The 20,474-nt window shown below is 43.8% G+C and overlaps 1 protein-coding gene across 1 annotated transcript in view; it reads right to left on the bottom strand.

Annotated features, from left to right (window-relative positions):
* The window catches only part of LOC119538652 (NACHT, LRR and PYD domains-containing protein 1b allele 3-like), a 41,803-nt gene extending 23,334 nt beyond the window's left edge, over positions 1–18,469 (bottom strand). The window contains exons 1-3 of the mRNA XM_037841791.1: positions 18,226–18,469; positions 5,812–5,843; positions 3,236–3,280 (exon numbers count right to left, since the gene is read on the bottom strand). Of these exons, the coding sequence (XP_037697719.1) occupies positions 3,236–3,280; positions 5,812–5,843; positions 18,226–18,257 (109 nt within the window). The 5' untranslated portion in view covers positions 18,258–18,469. The remainder of the gene's footprint in view (positions 1–3,235; positions 3,281–5,811; positions 5,844–18,225) is intronic.
* Between the last annotated feature and the right edge of the window lie 2,005 nt (positions 18,470–20,474).

The raw sequence follows: 20,474 nt of genomic DNA, 5'->3' as shown, positions 1-20,474 counted from the left end.
AATGAGTGAACAAATGGACGCTTTGCACAGCTTTAGCTTACTGAGCGGTCCCAGCAGAAGCAGCCCCTCTTCACTCTGCCAGTTCTCCCCAGCAGGCTGGGACCTCTGCAGGACAATAATTCCACCTGAGCCAGCCCCAGGTGAGGACTTACCTTCTGCCTCTGGTCTCTGGTCCTTCCAGCGTGAGCCCAGGGGGTGGAGAGCAACTCCCCTGACTTCTAGAGAGATCTCACCGGCTCCAGGGCCACCCCTTCAGTTCACCTTCCTGCTGGCTCTGGCACTAGGACTCATAGATGATTCTATATCTCCACCCCCTGCACTATGAGCCCCCTGAAGTCCCCGGGACATTTTTCTGCCTCACAGAATGAATCTTAGGAGTAAATAATGTTATCTGTGCAGAGTAACCAGCCCGGGGCCTGGTACATAGAAAGCACTTGGTAAGTGGTAGTTATTATTACTATTGGGTCAGAATACATTTATTATTAGTATTGGGTCAGAATACACTTATTATTAGTATTAGTATTAGGACTGGCCAACCCTTCTCACATTGGTGCAACTGAGAGCTCTGGCAGCAGAATCTTTGTTTGGGGGAGTTGATGGACAAACAATCCCCAACCCTGAGTCTCTCCTCTTCCATTTTCTCATTCTGACTGCCACCTTCACCACAGTGAGACAGATGTCCTTTAAAATCCCACCCTAAATATGGACAAAATCCATATATCCTTCCTTAGCTCCCTTTAGTCAACCTTAAAAAGGGTAAACATTTCAAAACAAATCTTACTTTTAAAAACTTAAAATGAGAAAGAGAACAGAGGGAATCTGAAAGCAGGCAAGTGGAAATGGAAGGTCTCACTCTATCACCTGGCTCCTAAAGACTATTTCTTTTCCATCCTCTGTGCAGACCCCTTCTGGAGTAGACAGAGGGGGAAATGCAGGTCCCACACACCCCTCCAGGCCCACTCCCCCCACCCACCAGGCGGTTGGAGTCAGAGGTTACACTGTAGGGTCTGCGCCGAGGCTCCTGCCTGGGCCTGCTCTGGACCTCTCCTTGCCACAACAGCTCTGCCCTCAGTTTACAAAAACCACCTCACTTCTTGACAGGTCCTGCCCCCACTTAACTCAGCTTCAAGTTCCACCCACCAGCCTGGACTTTTTCTCCTCTTACATTACCACCACAGGATGATTATGTTATATACTTGCTGACCCATGCTCAGGGTTCAGAACACTTCAACCATTACATTTTGACACTGACGTCCCCTGTTGGCAGCAGGATTTTTCCTCCTTTCACAGATAACTTGGAGGAGAGCCATCCTTGCCCAATTCCAGGCTAACCTGCCATTACGTTGCATGTTACAAAACCGTAGTCCAACTTCCTTTTCTCAACTTTAACATTAAAGCTGAAGGGTGTCTGCCACAACTTTGCATATCCTCAGTGGAGTCTGTTGGTTCCCCTTTTGTCGCTAGGAGCCTGGCAACCCCAGAACGATGGCCTATGCTATCATCAAACTCGGGCAAAATTACCTTGAGGAAAAAGAGAAAATATATTCAACTTTCCAGATGAAGATTAAAACGCTTCCAATCTGTGACCAACTGCCAACTAACCCTTCTCTCAGAAACTACATGGTCAAGAAAACTAAGTTAGAGCAAAAAATTTTGCTCCTGCTTGTCTCTTGTCCTAGAATATTCTATGCACAAGACTACAGGCAGGAACAAATCGAGTATGCAAAAACCTGTAGTGCTGGCAAACCTGGAAAGAATTTTTTAAGAAGACACAAATATTTTCCTGGATATAAGTTTTTTAGAAGTCCAATCAATAGGTGGATACTTTTTTCCCCTGACATAACTTTTCTTTTTTCCATTAGCAGCTTTGAGATATAATTCACATACCATACAATTCACCCACTTTAAAATTTATAATGCAATGGTTTTTAGTATATTCAGAGTTGTGCAACCATCACCATAATTAATTTTAGAAGTATTTTCATTGCCCCAAAAACAAACCCAGTATCCTTTAACTGTCACCCACCCCTCTCAATTCCCTGATCCCCACAGCCCTAGGCAACCACTAATCTATGTTCTGCCTCAATAGATTTCCTATTCTGGAAATCTCATATAAATGGAACCATATAACATGTGGCCTTCTGTGGCTGGCTTCTTTCAACTTAGCATGTTTTCAAGGACCATCCATGTTGTAGCATATATCAGAACTCCATTACTTTTTACAGTTTATTCTAAAATATGGGCATTTACCCATTCATCATTTGAGGGACATCTGGGTTGTTTACACCTTTTACCTATTTTGAATTTATGTACAAATTTTTGTGTGGACATGTTTTCATTTCTTTTAGGTAGAATTGCTGAGTCAAACGGTAACTATTTTAATCATTTGAGGAACAGCTAAACTGTTTTCTAAAGTGGCTACCCTATTTTACATTCCCACCAGCAGTGTATAAAGGCTCCAATTTCTCCACAGTCTTACAAATACTTGTTATTATCTGTCTTTATTATTTTATCACCATCCTAGTGTGTGTGAAGTGGTATCTCGCTGTGTGAAGTGGTTTTGATTTGCATGTTCCTGAAATGAGGTTGAGCATCTTTTCATGTGCTTATCGGCCATTTGTATATCTTCTTTGGAGAATGGATTTTTACTCCAAAGGCCCTATGTGATAGGGGCCCCTGCCTATCTCTGCAGACACATTATGACCTGCCACTCTTTCCCACCCACTCTGATTCCCATTACCTGAACTTCAATCACCGGACATAAGAACTGTGTACTTTCTGGGCCTTTACACCTGCAAGGCCCTTGCCCTGAGATAACTCTTTTCCCCACCTTTGCCTGTTAACCCCAACTCATCTTTCATAGTTTAACTCAACCATCAGCTCCTCAAGGAAGCTTCCCCTGAGTGTCTCAGCCAAAGTCTCCATCGCCTGCCTGGGCTTGGGAAGGACCCTATGTTAGTTCTAGAAAATGGCCTAATCACCCTTCCAGATAAATTCTCAGTTTCACTAGGTACAGTTTTATCACCAAACTTTAAAGTCATTCATTTCTCTAGGTTAGGTCATCATAAAACTTCAGAATTTATTCAACTCTTTCAAGTAGAAAGATCAAAGTCCTTACCGTCACTCGGGTTTTCTCAAGTAACAGAGAAAAATAAACTATAATTTATCTCACTATCAATTGGTTCTTTTGTAAAATTTTATTTGGGCATTTACCAACATTAGTCATATCCCTTACCTGATTTAGAGTCCTTTGAAGTATCCAGGTTGGGGCTAGGGCAATCTAAATTTTGAGAAAGAAACAAAGTTTAATAGTGCAGACATAAGAATTAAACAAAACATTACATTCATTTTTAAGCCACTAAACCAATCAAAACAGAAGAATCACCTGCTTATGAAAAGAATCACCTCTCTAGACTCAAAGCAGCCTTGCATGTCAAATGGCCCGGTTACCGACAGCAAATGATGCCATATTTTCGGGGGTAAAAAATTAGGCCAAGAAACCTTACACCTTTCCCTCTAGAGAGAGAACAGAAAGCCAACTTTATGATTGCATTGGTTTTGGTTCCCTGGTAATCCCTCAATTTTGTGCCAACAGAGCGGTATGTTTCTTTGTTTGATCAGCTCAGCAGCACCCTAAAAACATCCACGGCAATTCAGTAATTTGATAACAGGAGCTCAGTGAAGGAAAGGAAAAGAGCACCTGGATGTAGATTCATTTTGAAACCAAAGGGCAGACAATGGTGCTACTGTGTGGAGGAATCATTGTGCTTCCCCAGTTAACAGTCAATTGAGGCAAACGATCCTCAACTGATTTATTTAGTGAAATGACTCCAACGGGTTAAAGATAAGGCTCTGAGGTTGGCCAGATAAGGTGGGACTGGACCAAGGAAGGCCTTGGATGCAATCAGCAAGGGCTGACATCAGGCAATGTTTCTCTGTAGGGAAAGAGAGCCTCACAGGAGTGCCCGTGGAGCTTCAGGGGGACTGGGCTTTGGTGTTTCCCCAGGGTGCTGATGTTCGGGATAGATCAGGCCCCAGACTGCCTGACACTAAAAAGGTGCTGCAGAGATCCAGAAATGAAATGATGAGAGTGTTGGCACTGGGGATGGCCATGGGAAGGAAGAAGGGAAGGCAGATTGGAAAAATATGAGGAAGGCTCAACAAAGTTGGTTATTATAGACAAAAGAGGAGTGGTTTCAGAAGTTACCAACAATGTTAAATAAAGCAAGAGTAAGCAATTCTGTGTCGGGAAAGAATGCTCCTTAATTTTTCATGTCCCCTTGTTTTATTTATATCATGTATTTCCAATTAGACTGACCCAGAGAACAGGACTGAGCTATCTTCCGTTTCATTTGTACAGTATCTGGAACATCCACCACCAGGCTGGGGAACAACAGGGGCTCAACTGCTGCTTGACTAGCTCCCCTCAGCTTGGGCAGAGGCTACTGTCCCTTCAATTTGTGAACATTTAGTGTCCACTGTGTGATGGGTCCTCTGCAGAAATCAAGAAGAAGCCATGGGGCTAATGCAATTGTGAGAGCGAGAAATAGCTATGAATCAGACAAGGAAATCACTACAATACAAAATTAAATCTAGAGCTTTGCTGGTCCAAGAGAGAAACTGAGACCAATGAAAGTAAAGGATTCTCCATGAGTTCATAGATTTGGCTGAGTTGAAACAAGTCTTGGAGATACATGTGGAGGTAGGGGGAGTCATCTCAGGAAGACAGAACACCAAGGCAAATGCAACAAAGAGCTATGTTCAGTGCACGTGAAACGTTCAGGTGAGCACCATGAAGCAGGAAAGCCACCAGACACAGCCATATCCATGGCGGTTACCTTACATTGCCAAACACTGCACCTTCCAGCCAAATGTTATAGAAACCTTTATTAGATTTTAATCATGATATTTCTACTAGGCAGGTTAGCGTTGTTAAAAATATTCTGTGCTGGAAAAATGAACTACAGAAGGGATAAAGAACTTGCAAAAGCAGGACAGTGGCCCAACCATAAGCTAAGGAGTTTCTAGGCCATTCTGCAGTCAAGCACAAGAGGTTAATGCCTCAGGTGGCCTCGGAACCGTTCTCCAGAGGACTCCAGGCCGTGGACAGTGGGACGGAGAGCAAGAGATTGAAGCAAGAAGTACATATATACTCATGTTTTATATACTTTAATAAGAAGCAACACAGGCCAAAAGGGGGACTTTACCCTTGGCAGTAACCACACGAAGTAGGCCAAGACCTAATTTATTCCTTTAAAAAAAAGTTTTTATTTCATTTGACCCAGTTTTGGGGGTAGAATTATGTGTTGCTATTTTTATTAACTACATAAAATCGATGATAATATTGAATTATTAAAGAAAATATCTAGCTATTGTGCACAGAAAATTTATAGAATTCATGGATAATGTTTTCTCTAATCTTACTTCATTGAATTTAAAATCAGACTAAAAAAACCACATTAGACCCAAAATTTTAAAAGAGTGAGACATAAGAACAATTTATTTTCTATTCTCAAGTTGTAAAAAGCTGCAAAAGCCAGCAATTATTTATATTTCACTTTTTTAAATTATCTGTTGAAAAAACAGTCTTAAAGAAAATTCTGAAAAAATAAAAGACAATCATTATCCCATCATCCTAACCTAATGACTATTTTAATACATTCCTATTTTAAATTCTGTGAATGCATGAATATAAAAAGTAAGTGTATCCAATTAAGTAAAATTCAGTTAACAGACATCATCTTCTAAAAATGCAAATGTTTCACATAATGATTTAATTTTTTTATTTAACATTTATTTAAATTACCATACCTTTTTCTTCCAAAGAGGCATTGTGATCATCACTAGAAGAGCAAAAAGAAAAGCAGTTTTATAAACTGATACTTTTTTGTACCAAATGAGTACGGAAATCTTTAAAATGAGCATTATATTGTTTTATTTTTCAGATTAAAGAACTCTCTCCCTCCCCAATGCTCTTCCTGTCCCCCTCACTCTCCACCTTTGGCAATGGGGCTTGCTGAGTGTGAACTTGAACTCCCTCCCTCTTGTCCATCACCCGCACAGGTGCACAGCACCGTCCTCTCCGTGGCCAGCCAGCCTCCTGCTTCCTCGGCGAGACACCCCCCATATCCCAGCCCCCTCCCGCGCTGGTCACCAGCCCTCCACCCGGTGCCCTCTGAGAGGCGCTCCATGAATCACCCCGCCCTCTCCCAGGTCTTCTCACTCTGCATCTCTGGACTCCCCCCTCAGACACAACATGCCTGAGAAATGAACGGCTCAGAGGGCCCCCATTTAGAGTTCCCTCCTGACTCATATTCCACCCTTGCTACTGCCTCAACGTGCCTTCCCTTCTCATGCAAGTCTCTCAAAAGAACTCAGGGCCTCAACTTTCCCACTTCCCATTCTCTCCTAAACTAAAAGTGGCCAGGCTTTTGCCCTCCTTGTGGTGGTCTGAAGCTATATGTACCCCAGACAAACATGCTCTTAAACCTGATCCATCCCTGTGCATGTGAACCCACTGTAAGTGGGACCTTTTGATGAGGCTGCTTCAGTTAGGGTGTGGCCCACCTCAGTCAGGACGGATCTTGACCCTATTACTGGAGTCCTTTACGAGCAGAACGAAATTCAGAGAGAGAGAGAAAGGCACAGAGGGAGCAGCCAGAAGCTGAACATGAACAGAACCCAGAAGAGAAGGGAGAGACCAGGAGATGCCGCTGTGTGCCTTGCAGGACAGAAAAGCTAACAATCAAGGATTGCCAACAGCCAGCCCCAGAATGCCAGTCTGCAGGGAACATGCATCGCTTTGAAAATGCCTTGATTTAGACTTTTTCCTAAACTCAAAACCAAGAAAAAAAATTAAAAACAACAAAAAAAATCCATGAGGAAATAAATTCCCATTTTTTAACCCTATCCATTTCATGGTATTTGTTTGAGCAGCGTAGGAAACTAAAACACTCCCCGTCCTAACAAAACCACTCTTGATGAAGCCAACACACCCTTCATCCTCTCTCTGGTCCTCAGTGCCCTGAAGTCTCTCCCTTTCCACGCAGCAGGTGATGGTTTCCACGATCCCTCTTACCTGGCCTTTCCTCTCTCTCCCCACATGCACCATCTCCCACTTCCATCTGGCTGCAGCCTCCTGGAGGGTGACGTTACCCTCCTCTTCCTGCAACTCACTCTGGCTCAGTGGTTGCCCTCAGGCCAAGGCTCAAATCCTACATCTTTACCTCCTTCCCAGGCCTCTTTCCTGAGTTTCAGAGGAGAAATTTGGTGTGAAATTAAATTAAATATGGTCAGCACTTGACTGATCACTTAACCTTCCCTTTCTAAGAAAACTTGCTCCTCTTGACCTGCCTTTGCAGGGAATCGCATCACAGGTCACCTCACTGGAGCCGGGGGTCATCACAGCTCCTGCTCCCTCTTCCTCACCAAGCATCCAATCCAAGTCCTCCTCAGCCTCCTCCGATACAGCTCTCAAACCCGTGCCCCCCTCAACATACTCTGTCTCTATCTCAGTTCAGTCTCTCTCATTGGCTCTCATCTGGTTGGTTTCTTACAGCTTCCTCGTGAGTATTATACCTGCCTGCAGTCTCGCCCTCTTGGCTCATCCTCCACGTGGCCATCAGGGTGGTCTGATCATTCCTTTGCTTATACCCTTCTGTGGCTTCTCACTGCTTCCAGAATGAAGCCTCAGTTCCCCAGCATGGCATACAAGAGCCTCCAGCCCTGCTCCCTCGTCTTCTGCACTGTGTGCTCCCGCTGCCAGTACTTCTCCCAGAGTAAATATTTGAAGTGTCCAAGCACATCCGGCATTACCCACACACGCACACTATTCACTGCCTCAAATGTCTTCCCCTCAGCATTCTCCCCCAAGGCCTGTGGCCACCCAGATCATGCACTGCCCAACTCTGGGGTGCACCACGAACATGTACTATGATGTGGGGGCACCCTCTCAAGCTGTGTCTACAGGAGCTAGAAAATTACATGTGACAGTTCTGCCCTTCCATTTATTTGCCCAAACTCCTATTCATCCTTCAAGAACAGCATTTCTCAAGGTGTGGTCTGAGGACCACAGGCATTAGAACTATCTAGGATGCTTTCTAAAAAAACAGTTTTCCTGGGCCCATTGAATCAGAATCTTAGGTGAATGAACAGAAAGGCAGGAAGAGGACAGTGGTGATGTTTGCACTTATGTGTGCTTAAAATCTTCATTTTCTCATTTAATTATTCCAACAAGTCTACTATGAAGCCATTTTACAAATACAGAGTGTGAGGTCCAGAAAGGTTAGTAATTTACTCAAGGTCACACAGCTAGCAAGTAGGAAAAGGGGAATTTGACCCCAGGACATTAAGACTTTAAAGCCCAAGTGACTTCACACATACACCCCAACTCTACCCCTAAACTCCAACCCTGGTAGTAAACTGAGGAAGAAAACAGCAAAAGCAGTGGGCATCAACTGCTTGCCCTTTCCCTTCTCCTCTTCTGCCAGGTTAGTCGGGGACCCCTAGATTCCGTAAAGCTCCTTGCCTTAAGATATTATAATGTTAATTTTTCAAAATATCTGGCACTTTCCAGGCTCCTCACTCTGCAACTCACTCTGGCTCACCCTCTCTCCCCATTGCTCTGGGGAATAAGTATATCCTCATTTTCATACCTATATCCTCTTGTCTTTTAATCCTAAATTCCTGCTCAAAAGAGCACGAAGGGGAGCCGAGAGGTCACTCTGGTGGGCACTCTTATGCACACTTTAGACAACCCTTTTTAGGTTCTAAAGAATTGGGGTAGCTGGTGGTGGATACCTGAAACTATCAAACTACAACCCAGAACCCATGATATCTCGAAGACAGTTGTATGAAAATGTGGCTTATGAGGGGTGACAATGGGATTGGGAAAGCCATAAGGACCACACTCCACTTTGTCTAGTTTATGGATGGATGAGTAGAAAAATAGGGGAAGGAAACAAACAGACAAAGGTACCCAGTGTTCTTTTTTACTTCAATTGCTCTTTTTCACTGTAATTATTATTCTTGTTATTTTTGTGTGTGTGCTAATGAAGGTGTCAGGGATTGATTTAGGTGATGAATGTACAACTATGTAATGGTACTGTAAACAATCGAAAGTACGATTTGTTTTGTATGACTGCGTGGTATGTGAATATATCTCAATAAAATGATGATTAAAAAAAAAAAATAGCACGAAGGGGAGGTGAGTCTGAACTGGGGCAATGCTTCAAGAAATTAAGAAGGTCCAAAATATGGTTGTCAATGAAGGACCAAAAAAAAAAAAAAAAAAAATCCAACCACCACCCCTTTTCTCTATACTTCTACCTCTTACAATAAATAGAGCTACCATGTCTTTTAATTTTAAAATAATTATGCGAACATATATTGAGAGTTAGCCTTTTAAAATTTTTTTTCAATTAGAGAAGTTGTAGGCTTACAGAAAAATCATGAAGAAAATACAGAGTTCCAATATACCTCCCTCACACACTCAGTTTTCCCTATTATTAACACTTTGTATTGGTGTGGCACTTTTGTTACGATTGATGAAACAATATTATAATTATACTATTAACTATAATCCATAGTTTGCATTAAGTTTCACTGTTTGTTTTGCACAGTCCTATGGGTTTAAAATTTTTATTCTAGTAACATGTATACAATTAAAATTTCCCCCTTTTAACTACATTTAACTTTCTATTTCAGTGCTATTAATAACATTCATAATACTGTGCTACCATCACCACCACCCTTTACCAAAGCTTTTCCATCACCTCAAACAGAAATTTTGTCATAATTAAGCTTTAACTCCCCATTCCCTACCCCCACCCCAGTCCCTGGTAACATGTATTCTAGTTTCTGACTCCATGAATTTGCTTATTTTAATTATTTCATATCAGTGAGATCATACGGTATTCGTCCTTTTGTGTCAGGCTTGTTTCACTCAACATATCTTCAAGGTTCACCAGAACTTCTATCCTTTGAGTTAGTCATTTTTATTGTATAAATCATGTCTAAGACCTACTTACTACTTACTAATAACTACTCACTAATAACAAAAATGCATTTATTTTTCTCTTAACTAGTACTTTCATGTTCCCCTTTCTACAGTTGCTTATCTCTATTTCCAGACATATATACGTCTGCTTAGATATTAGAACTTCTGATACAGCCCAGAAAACCTTTGTGTGAAATCTTTATTTGCTCCATGAAAGAGTTGAGAGTGAGTGGTGTTAAAAAGAAGATATTAAGAGGCTGTGGGGACAGACCTAAGTTTATTTTTTTATTCAATTTTACTGAGATATATTTACATACCATATAATCATCCAAGGTATACAATCAATTGTTCATAGCACCAACATATAGCTGTACATTCATCACCACAATTTTTGAACATTTTCATTACTCCAAAAAATAAAAGAATAAAAAAGAAAAAGAAAAGAAAAAAAGAACACCCAAAACATCCCATCCCCCTATTATTCGTTCATTTTTTGTTCCCATTTTTCTACTCATCTGTCCATACACTGCATAGAGAGAGGATGAGCCACAGGGTTTCAGGGTTTCACAATCACACAGTCACACCATGTAAGCTATACAGTTATATACTCGTCTTCAAGAATCAAGGCTACTGGGTTGCAGTTCAACAGTTTCAGGTATTTCCTTCTAGCTATTCCATTACACTAAAAACTAAAAAGGGATATCTATAAATTGCCTAAGAATAATCTCCAGAATGACCTCTCAACTCCATTTGAAATCTCTTAGCCCCTGAAACTTTGTTTAATTTCTCTTCCTTCCTTTGGTCCAAGAAGGCTTTCTCAATCCCACAATGCCAGGTCCAGGCTCATCCCCATGAGCCATGTCCCACGTTGCCAGAGAGATTTACACCCCTGGGAGTCATGTCCCATGTTGGGGAGAGAACAGTGAGTTCACCTGTCAAGCTGGCTTAGAGAGAGGCCACATCTGGTAGCTCCTTAAATTTTAATCTGGATTAAATCATCATGACTAGATATAACTTCAGGGCAGTTCTAACATCAACATCAAATATAAATGCTCAATAACAAAACTGCATTTAAACCTATCATATACATACACCTATCAACTTTCATACCTATAAACTTTCAGCAACACCTTATTACAGTCTTAGCGGAAGGGGGGGAATCTCCATACTCTTGGCACAGTAAAATCTTTGAGCTACTATAGAACTGAAAGAACAAGCTAAGACCTCTAAGGGGTAATATTTAATGATGATTTTTACTGCACATTTGCTGGGAAAATGTGGATTATATTAAAATCATGTGCAAATGAAAATGGTCCTGGACTAGATATAACAATGGGGGAGAAAGAAAATGCCCAAAAGGACACTAAGGGAAAATTGAAAACATCAGGAAATGGACCGTGGGCTTTATATCAATGTTAAATTTCTCGAACTTGATTAACTGTACCTATGGTGGTTACAATAGTGAGTATTCTTGTTCTCAGGAAAGGTACATGAAAGTGTTAATTGTAAAAAGGGCATAATATATGCAACCTACTCTCAAATGTTTAGAAAACAAGTGACAGATACATAGATAGATAATAGATTAGCTTAGATAGATAAAAATGGCAAAATGCTAATAGTTGGTAAATCTGGATATCTGGATGGGGTAGAGGGGGTGGGTATGCTGGAGTTCTATGTATTGTTTCTGTATTATTTTTGTAACTTTCTCATGGAGTTAAGTCTTGGCTGCAGTCAAATGAAACATAAACAGAAGTGAATACATAGGAAGGTCTACACAGGCACTGAACTGGTTCGATCTTAGAGATGAGCACAGTACCAAATGCCTGCATATGGACAGTACTTTAGAGCTTTCAAACCCTCCCAAGACCCTGGCTCCTCCCCACAGTAACTCAGCCAGGAACGCAGGAAAAATATTACCATCCCTATTCGCAGCTCGGAGAAAACTGCAGCTCAGAGCCATTAAATCACTTGGCCAAACCTTCACAGGCTGTAAATGAGGGAGCTGGATCTAGAACTCAGAAATTACGACTTCTAAGGCAGCCCCTTCTCCCACCTTGGCATTCTCACTTGACTTTATAACAACCTGGGCAGGTTGACATTAGACACTGAATGATACAGCTCTAATCTGGCTCAACAAGTAACTCTCAGGTTAGATTTTTGACAATCCTTAAAATAAAAATGATAATAGCCAATATTTATTATATGCTTACTGTCTGCTGGTAACTAACCTAAAAACTTTACATTAGCTCATTTAATCTTTACAACAACCCTCTAATAACTGCCTAACTTATCCCCATTTTACAGATAAGGAAATAAGGTTTAAGATATTGAGTAACTTATCTAAGAACACAGTTTACTGCAGAAAGCCTAAAATTCTGGCAAAAAGATAATGACAAACTATTTATTTACCAGTCTTTCTTCCTAAGGTTCCCATGGCCTGCCAAGGTAATTCTTAATTACAGGTAAACAAACTTATCAGGCATGGATAAATCCATGAGCTTTGAATTCTCCTTTAACTAACTTTTTGCCGGAATTTAACCAAATAGTTTTGCTTCTTTCAGCCCCAATCCACCTTCTAAGAAATAGGCCATAAGAAGTAAATGGGATAAAGAACATGAAAAAAGGGCTTATATTAGTCACAAACTACTGAGTTAATCTGAATAATCAAGAAATAGCTATACTTCTCAGAACATAAACCAAACGAAAATAATATCCTGTATAATACAGCTCTCTTTTCATTCAGCTCAAATGAACAAATATCTGAGTATTTACCATACAGCAGGTGCTATGCTAGGCAGAAGGGATATAAATGTAAACAGCATGTGACCCTTGCCCCCACGAAGCAAGCTAACAGAGCCTGCAAATAGATCAGAAATAAATATATAATTGTGGGAAGAGCAACATAAAAACAAATACATGCTATAGTATTAGCCCAGAGGAGGCTGTGATTAACTGGGGAAAACTAAACTCTTATTCTAAGAACAAAGGCATGTTATCTGTGAGGCCAGTTAATCCATGAAGTTAATGCCATTTGCACTTTCAGAGAATCCTTCATAAAACTCCAAACAAGATCCTCTGTTAAACTCAGGAAAAGTTAAAACCGAAAGGAACTTAAGATCCTCCAGTCTGATGCATTATTTTGCCAAGAGAGCTTAAGATCACATAGCAAGTTAGAAGCAGAGACAATGCCACAACTCATGTCTCAGGGCTCTTGGTTCATTCAACAATTCATTCATTTAACAAATATTAATGGATTATGTGCTAAGCACTAGTGAACAAAGCATGTGGGTCGTGCCTTCGCGAAACCTTCAGCCTCAAGGGGAAGCCCATCTTCCTGTATCTGAGGCAGGAAGTGCTATGAGAGACTGACAAAAGAGCCTGTCTAAGATTGAAAAGTTGGGGAGGGCTCAACTCAGCTGAAGCTCAGCCACAAAGGACGAGCACAAATGAGCCCAGTGAGGAGAAAGAGAATCAGGAGGCGGCTTCGGTTTAAGGCAGGAAGAAGCTGATTCTGGTCCAGGAAGTAGAAGAAAGCAAGTGTGACCAGATGGGGAGAGGGGCAGGAGATAAGGAGGGACAGGGAACTGGAGTCACCCCAGCTCTGTAACCCAAGTGATAATAACCACCAGGACACTGAATGGCGATCATTCAGTCTGCTGAGTAATCTCTGTATTTCCACCCTGGGAGGATTTGGAACTTGAGAGGAAATGAGCAACACTGCAGTATCTGAGAATCTGCTGTCCTCATCATCTTATCTGGGGACTGCCAGATCCTGTGTCACCTCCTGACAGCCTGCAGGTGCAGACACTGCCTGCGGTGAGTCCAAAAGGCCCCAGCATTTCCCCAAAGAAAATCTTTTGTCTGCCAGGTCACAAAATCCAGTTTACTCTGCCCCACAAAGTCTAGTACCATATGAGAAATACAAAGTATGCTTGAAAGCATACTCCCAAGGAAACTGTCTTCATTCAGAAAGCAAGCTCTGGAAGCCAACCAACAGCCCCCTCCAGCCTACCCGTGACAGCAGAACTTCCTCTGTGACCCCGGGTGGAAGAGGAACAGGAGAGGTAAAGCAGGGACCCAAGCACTCAGAAGGGAGGAGGTGGAGGAGAGAGGGGGACACCCTGAGCCAAACAGCTGTAGATCCCCCTTGGGTCACTTCCCAAGCTAGGCAATTTTCCCTTTATCATTTGGTTTCTTTTCTTCTGAGGTCTCCAAGGATCACCATTTCCAATCATTTCAGCCATGACAGAAGCTGTCCCAGGGCTCTTTTTTCCTACTGTGCTCTGGTTCCTGAACTGAGAGCAGAGTCTTCAGTGTTTTCTAAGGGCTTAGTGCTGGTAAAGATGGGAAATCCACAGGGCCAACTCACCAGGCTAGCTCCTTCACCCATCTTCTCTCCCTTTCTTTCCCCCCCTCCCCCAGTTACACCTCTAGGGAAAATAAAACGGTATGTCTCTGGGTATCAAAAGGCTAGGAGATTCATTGCAGCATTATTGGTAACAGGCAAAAACTGTGATACAGTCATACAACAGAACACTGTAAGCAATGAGAATGAAAGAACTGCTCACACGCAACCACACGGATGACTCTCCCAAATGTTGTACAAAAGAAGCCACATACGAAACGGGATATGCTATATGATTCTGTTTTTATAAAGTTTTAAAACAACAAAAGTAATCTCTTTCTTTGAGGAGGAGGCACAGTGAAGGGGAAGAGTGGATAACAAAGTCTTCCAGGGTGCCATGTTCTATATCTTGACCTGGGTGGTGGTTACATAGATACGTTCACTTTGTGATAATTCACCAAGCTGCACTATTAAGATGCTGCATACATACTCACAAAGCATGGGTTTTCAGCAATTCAGGAATGAAAAAAATTATTTGAGGCTTCAGCTTTGCAGGTCAGGGGTGTGACTCACAAATGACCCTGGGTAGTAGAGGAGCGAGGTGAAGAGGCTACATTGGATTGGGGATATGGCCGAAAGGGCAGGTGTGGGGCGGCAGGAATTAGGCAGAGCACCTTCAGGAGTTACTCCCTTCTTCCTTCCAGTAACTGCCAGGGAGATCCCTGCATACTGTACTCTAAAGGCAGGTGGGGCCAGGAGGGAAAGGGGCTGGAACTTGGATAGTAGGCAGGAGGGAGGCAGCAGGAACATTTCCAGCAGTGAGGGTGTAGGGAAGGAAAAGAAAACTTGTAAGTGGCCTGGGTAGGCAAGAAGGAGGACTCCCTAGGGCTGGGGATGTATGGGAGGGGGAGGGACTGCTATGACTCAGCACAGCAGAAGGGATGGATCCCTTCTCAACCACCGCCTCTGAGCCAACATCAGTCTGGTACAAACCTGGATTACTGAATATTGCACTGCTCTGCTACCTTTAAAAGTCTGTCTTGCCTGAGAACTAAAGGAGAAGGACTGTGTGAATGTGTGTGGGGATGACCATATGTGCAAGGATCCCCACATCCCCAGCACCCAACACATTGCTTGACATATAGTTTACAATGAAAAATGTGTTCACTGGGCAAGCAAATGACAGATTATGGTGGTCAGACATAAGACAGAGACTCTATTCCTTAGTTCTTTAAGAAAAAAAAATCTGTAATAAACAGATTAAATGTCCAAAAATAGAGGAATAGCTAAGTAACAGAGTGGAACACTGTGCAGCTATTAGAAATTAAATGTGCTAGCAGCAAACACCAGTAGAATGCCTTAACAGTTTACCAAGCATTTGCATCTTACCCTTATCTAATACAGAACTATACAGACTTTGTTGCCAGTTGAAATGTATAAATGACACAATGTTAAATATGAAAAAAAGCAGAAGACAATCTAGTATGTATTCCTGATCACAGCTATGCAATCAAGTGTGATAAACTAACACACACCAAAAATAAATTAGGAGGGATCTACACAGTCCTGTTTATAATTTGGTTAATGAGATGCTCATCAATCAAGGAACACCACTGTAGAACTCAATGGAAGACTCAAGACAGAATTAGTGGTGTCTTCAGTTGCACTAATTATAGAACTCATTTGATTTTTTCCATTTACTCTATGAGCACACTGATTCCCCAACTTACTAAAGCATTTGCAAAATAGGTGTTCTTCAGTTAACAATGGATGTTAGAAAACATTCTTGGGCAAAAAAAAATCAAAACAAAGTTTAGTTAAGAGGTATAAATTCTATAAATTTTTTTAAACCTAAAAGGAATAGTTGTAAAGCTGACTTCCTTTAAAATCAAGTTGTCAGTAAATTCTTCTCTAACATTTAGGTAGAGAAAATAAGGTTACAATGATCTGAAGCAAAAACAAAAAACAAAAAAGGCAGAGCAGCCCTCAAAACAGTTGAATCTAGCATTTGGTTGTAAACCACTACCTGTCATTAATACATTAACAACAATCTCCCTCAAGAGACTGGAAAGCTCAGAGAAGCCAGATTAACAAATTTTGATGGGGGTGGGAGGCCGCACATATGGCAGTAATACCGGGAAGGGCTGGTAGTTCTAAGGGCAGCCAGGGGAGAAATTTAGTTAGCCCTGCTTGTGTATATTAAACTGTTCTGATTTCACACAACATATTTGAATTCACTTCTTCTCTTTATTGTTTTGGGAGAAAAAAAAACTTGACTTTTAGCCACAATTTGACGCAAAATTCTCTCTAACAAAATCACTCAGTATTGCAGTTGTGTGAATGTTCACAGTTGACTCAGTTCGTTTCCTACTATGGTTTCATGTTCCTAACGGCAAGAAATCAAATAACAAACACTATACACGCAGACTTTTCTAGGCTGTCTTCCTGACTGCAATAGTGTTACTTAAAAAACAAAAACAAAACACTTTTTAACAGAAGCAATACCTAATGTATACTGATCCATAAAAAACTGAAGTTGTGGACACTTTAAACCTTGGCATTCTCTTCTTCCTCTAGTTGTTGTACCAGAAACTTTTGTTTTGCAGCAATGACTATCCCAAAAATAAATTTCCGCAGAGTCTGAATCTTTGCTGAGCGTTTCTGCGGTACTTTGGCTGAACTTACAGCTAGGAGATGAACTTACCTAAAAGATACATTTCGCAAACCACCCATCACGTGCCTGGTGCTGAAACACTACACCCCTATGCTAAAAGCCTCCTTCGGCAGAAGACAACAGCAACCTCTGGAGAAGGAGACTGCCTCACCGTTAGAGCATTCCAAAATCGGCTAATAAACGTCCTCATGTAAAAAGCTGCTGCTCTTAAGGGTCTGTGGGGCGCTGGTGACAGAAGGTCTTGAATATCTTTACCTTCAAGCAATGTTGATTTCACGCCTGCTGTACGCAAGACATTGTATTGGTGCCACAAGGGAGATGAGGGACTGGCAGGGCCGCTCCACCCACAGGCAAGAACGGTGTTAAGGAAACTAATCCCAATCTCGGCTAGTAAATTTGGAAACCAGGTGGCCAAAGAGCAGACAGTGTGCAGAAAGACCGAGGTACCCGCCTATGGTGATCCCCCCACCCCCACCCCGGATCTTCCCAGGTCCTCCCCAAGCACTGAGGCGGTGCGGGATTCAGGAAGGCTAAAGCTCGAGAGCTGGGGGCAGATGAGGACAGCAGAAGCCGGGCCTTGGGGATGGGGGGGGAGGCGTCTGCGAAGGCGGGAAAGACGCGTATCCACCAGTGAAGAGCAGGGTGCCGGAGCGGCCTCCCCTCCTCTGCACCCGCCACCTGGGAAGATGTGAACAAATCGGAACCACCTGCAGCTGCCGCCGCGGCCTGGCGGGCAGGAAAGCGGAGAGAAAGCCGCTTGCCGCGGAGGGGGGCCGCACCACCGCCTGCAGGCTCCGCCTCCGGGCCGATCGCGCAGGGCCCCGTAATCTGCGCGCCGCCGCCGCCGCTCGCGCGGGCACCTGCGCGCGGCCCCGACACCACCAGCCCTACCCAGGTGCGGCCGCCGGGAGCCCCCGTCTGGGAGGAATGGTGGGGAGCGAATCGCCTCCCCACTCACTGTCCCCACAAGGAGCGAGAACCGCCCCTCGGAGGGTGTTTTGTTTGCGCCGCCGGAGCGGAGATGCCGCGGCGGGAGTGAAGCCCCGGCCCATGCCCGGGAAAGGGCAGGGGCACGGCCGGGGGTGGGGGTACTGAAGACAGCAAAGCCTCTTTCTGCACGCGGCTAGGTTGGGCCCGCCGGCCCCCACCTTCGCGCGGTCTTTTTTCCTCCATTGGCCCCCCCACTCCCAACCGGGCGGCTTCACCCACCTGCTCTCCACGACCCCCGCACCACGGCTCATCGTCGCTCGGCGGCGGGGAGGGGGTGCCACGAGCGCTCCGGTATCTGCGCTCGCGCTGAGGGCTCCTGCAGGAGGGGATCGGACGCCGAGCGCTGCTCTGCACACCCGCAGGCAGCCCAAGCTGCCGGGGGAGGGGATAGGGTGAGCGAAAGCCACCGGGGGAGGGGACTGGAACAGGAGGGGGTGCCGGGCGCGCTTCTACAGCCTCTGGCTGAGGCGGCCCGGACTCCCGTAACGGAAACGCACGCTCGCCCGCGGCTCCGCGCGTGCACACTAGCGTGCACACCGACAAGCACACTTGCCCACGTGCACACATCGGCCGCGCCGCGGCTACACCTCCGCGCCCTGCGGAAACCCGACTGGCGATACGAACTCCCGGGCTTCTCCGAAGGAAAAGAGCCAGCGCCATTCTGGAGGAGACAGAGAGCTCACCTAACTGAGGTTGGGTACTTAGAAATAGATCAGGGACTTTTGTCCTGAGAAACAGAATACACTGCCTCCCCCTCCGGCCCCCGGGCCTGATTTGCTTCTTGCATCTCACAACCCCCGGGAATTCTGTGCCAGTTTTCATCTAAATGCAAGTGTCTGGATTGAGAGACTGCAGCTTTCAGTTAAATAGCTGTGTGACCCCCCCCCCCCAGAACATAAGAATCGATAAACTAGATCAGTGGTTCCCGAATTTTGCTGCACATTAAAGTCACCCAGGGAGTTTTTAAAAGCCCTGGACTTAGACCAATTGGGGTGACAGCCAGGTATCCGCATTTTCAAAGATCCCCAGGTGTTTCCAATTGCAGCAAAATTTAGGAATCACTGCCTGCTGAGACTGTTTGTGCCCTTGACGCCCCAGTTTTCTTTTATCCCACTTCTCAGCATGTTTGTTTGCTTGTCATCTTTTCCATGAGGTGGTGTGTGTAACCACATCTAGCCCAGGCCCAGGACACAGTAGGTGTTCACATTTATTGCGAAAAGAATGTGGCAAAGGCAGACTCCAGGTAGGATCTTCTAACCTGCAGCACCCCCACCCACTTTGCTATCTGTGAAATTCTCCCTGGGCTGAAATATCCCTGACTTAATGGAAATTGCTTCAGGTGGAGGCCTGAAACTGGGGGAGAAAATGAGTCATTGGAAGACTGAAGGGGCATCTGTCTTTGATTCCTTCTCATTAAATACTTCCTCCCCTGCCCCACCAAGTTTCTTGGCCCCAGAATTCCCAGAGTCTCCTGAGTCTTCTACCTGTCTCACTGTCCAGCACTGGCAGTGTGGGGTGAGTACAGTAAAACTCATAACCACTATGCATTCAACACCCATGAGCCCAACACTGTGCTAGATATTTTATATTCTGAGAAAGAGAAAAACAGGCCCTGACGTCCAGGAGCAGGACTGGCACTATCAGCTGGATCTTGGTGTTTTCCTGTTGGACATAAACAGTTTCTTAGCACATCAACATTGGACAAGGCCTTTCTGTGACTGTAATGAATAAAGACAAAAACAAGACCACTCTGTATTCATGTCTGAACACGAACACGAACGTTGTCCAAGCCACAAAATGCCAAACACATAGCTATTCTGGCAAATGTTAAGTGACTGCTGCTGCTTTACAACTTAGAGCTTTAGCCTTACTCTAGCCTGCTCTCCCTGTGGGTAAGATTTATTAAAATCCTGGCTTCCTGACTCCATCCAATCCAGAGGAAACCCCTGCGGAAATTCCTTAAGCCCTTCCCCAAATCACCTAACCAAAGCCCAAATCCTTTAATATGTCTTTCCTAGCACCCTATGAGATGCCCCCAGGGCTCCCAATGATGCATGTTCTCCCTCTTCATCAGAGTAGCAAACCCAACTTGTTTACCTACAGGTGTGTTCCTAATGGTCTTTGGCTAGAGGGCATTGACAATACATTATCTTATTTAATCATCATGACAGCACAATGTAAATATCATTATACCCTCTTCATACATGAGCTAACAGGGGTTCTGTTAGATCTTATAACTCACTCAGGGCCACGGGCTTCGTGTTCACGTCAGTTTGTGGGAGGCCAGCCTAGCATGTTGCTTACTTGCACAAACAATGACTGCCGAAAGGTCTGAAGTTCTAAACCCAGCTCTGTCCTTTTCTAGCTATAGGAGCTTGAGCAAACCATTTAATGTTTCTTAACTTCAACTTCCTTGGCAAAAAATAAAAGGGGGGGGGGGGGTTGCCAGAGGGAATAATCATTCTAAT

This window comes from Choloepus didactylus, chromosome 1 (assembly GCF_015220235.1).
Source record: "Choloepus didactylus isolate mChoDid1 chromosome 1, mChoDid1.pri, whole genome shotgun sequence".
In the NCBI taxonomy this organism is placed as follows: Eukaryota; Metazoa; Chordata; class Mammalia; order Pilosa; family Megalonychidae; genus Choloepus; species Choloepus didactylus.
Note: the sequence above shows the minus strand (reverse complement) of the source record. Positions and strands in the feature narration are given on the sequence as shown.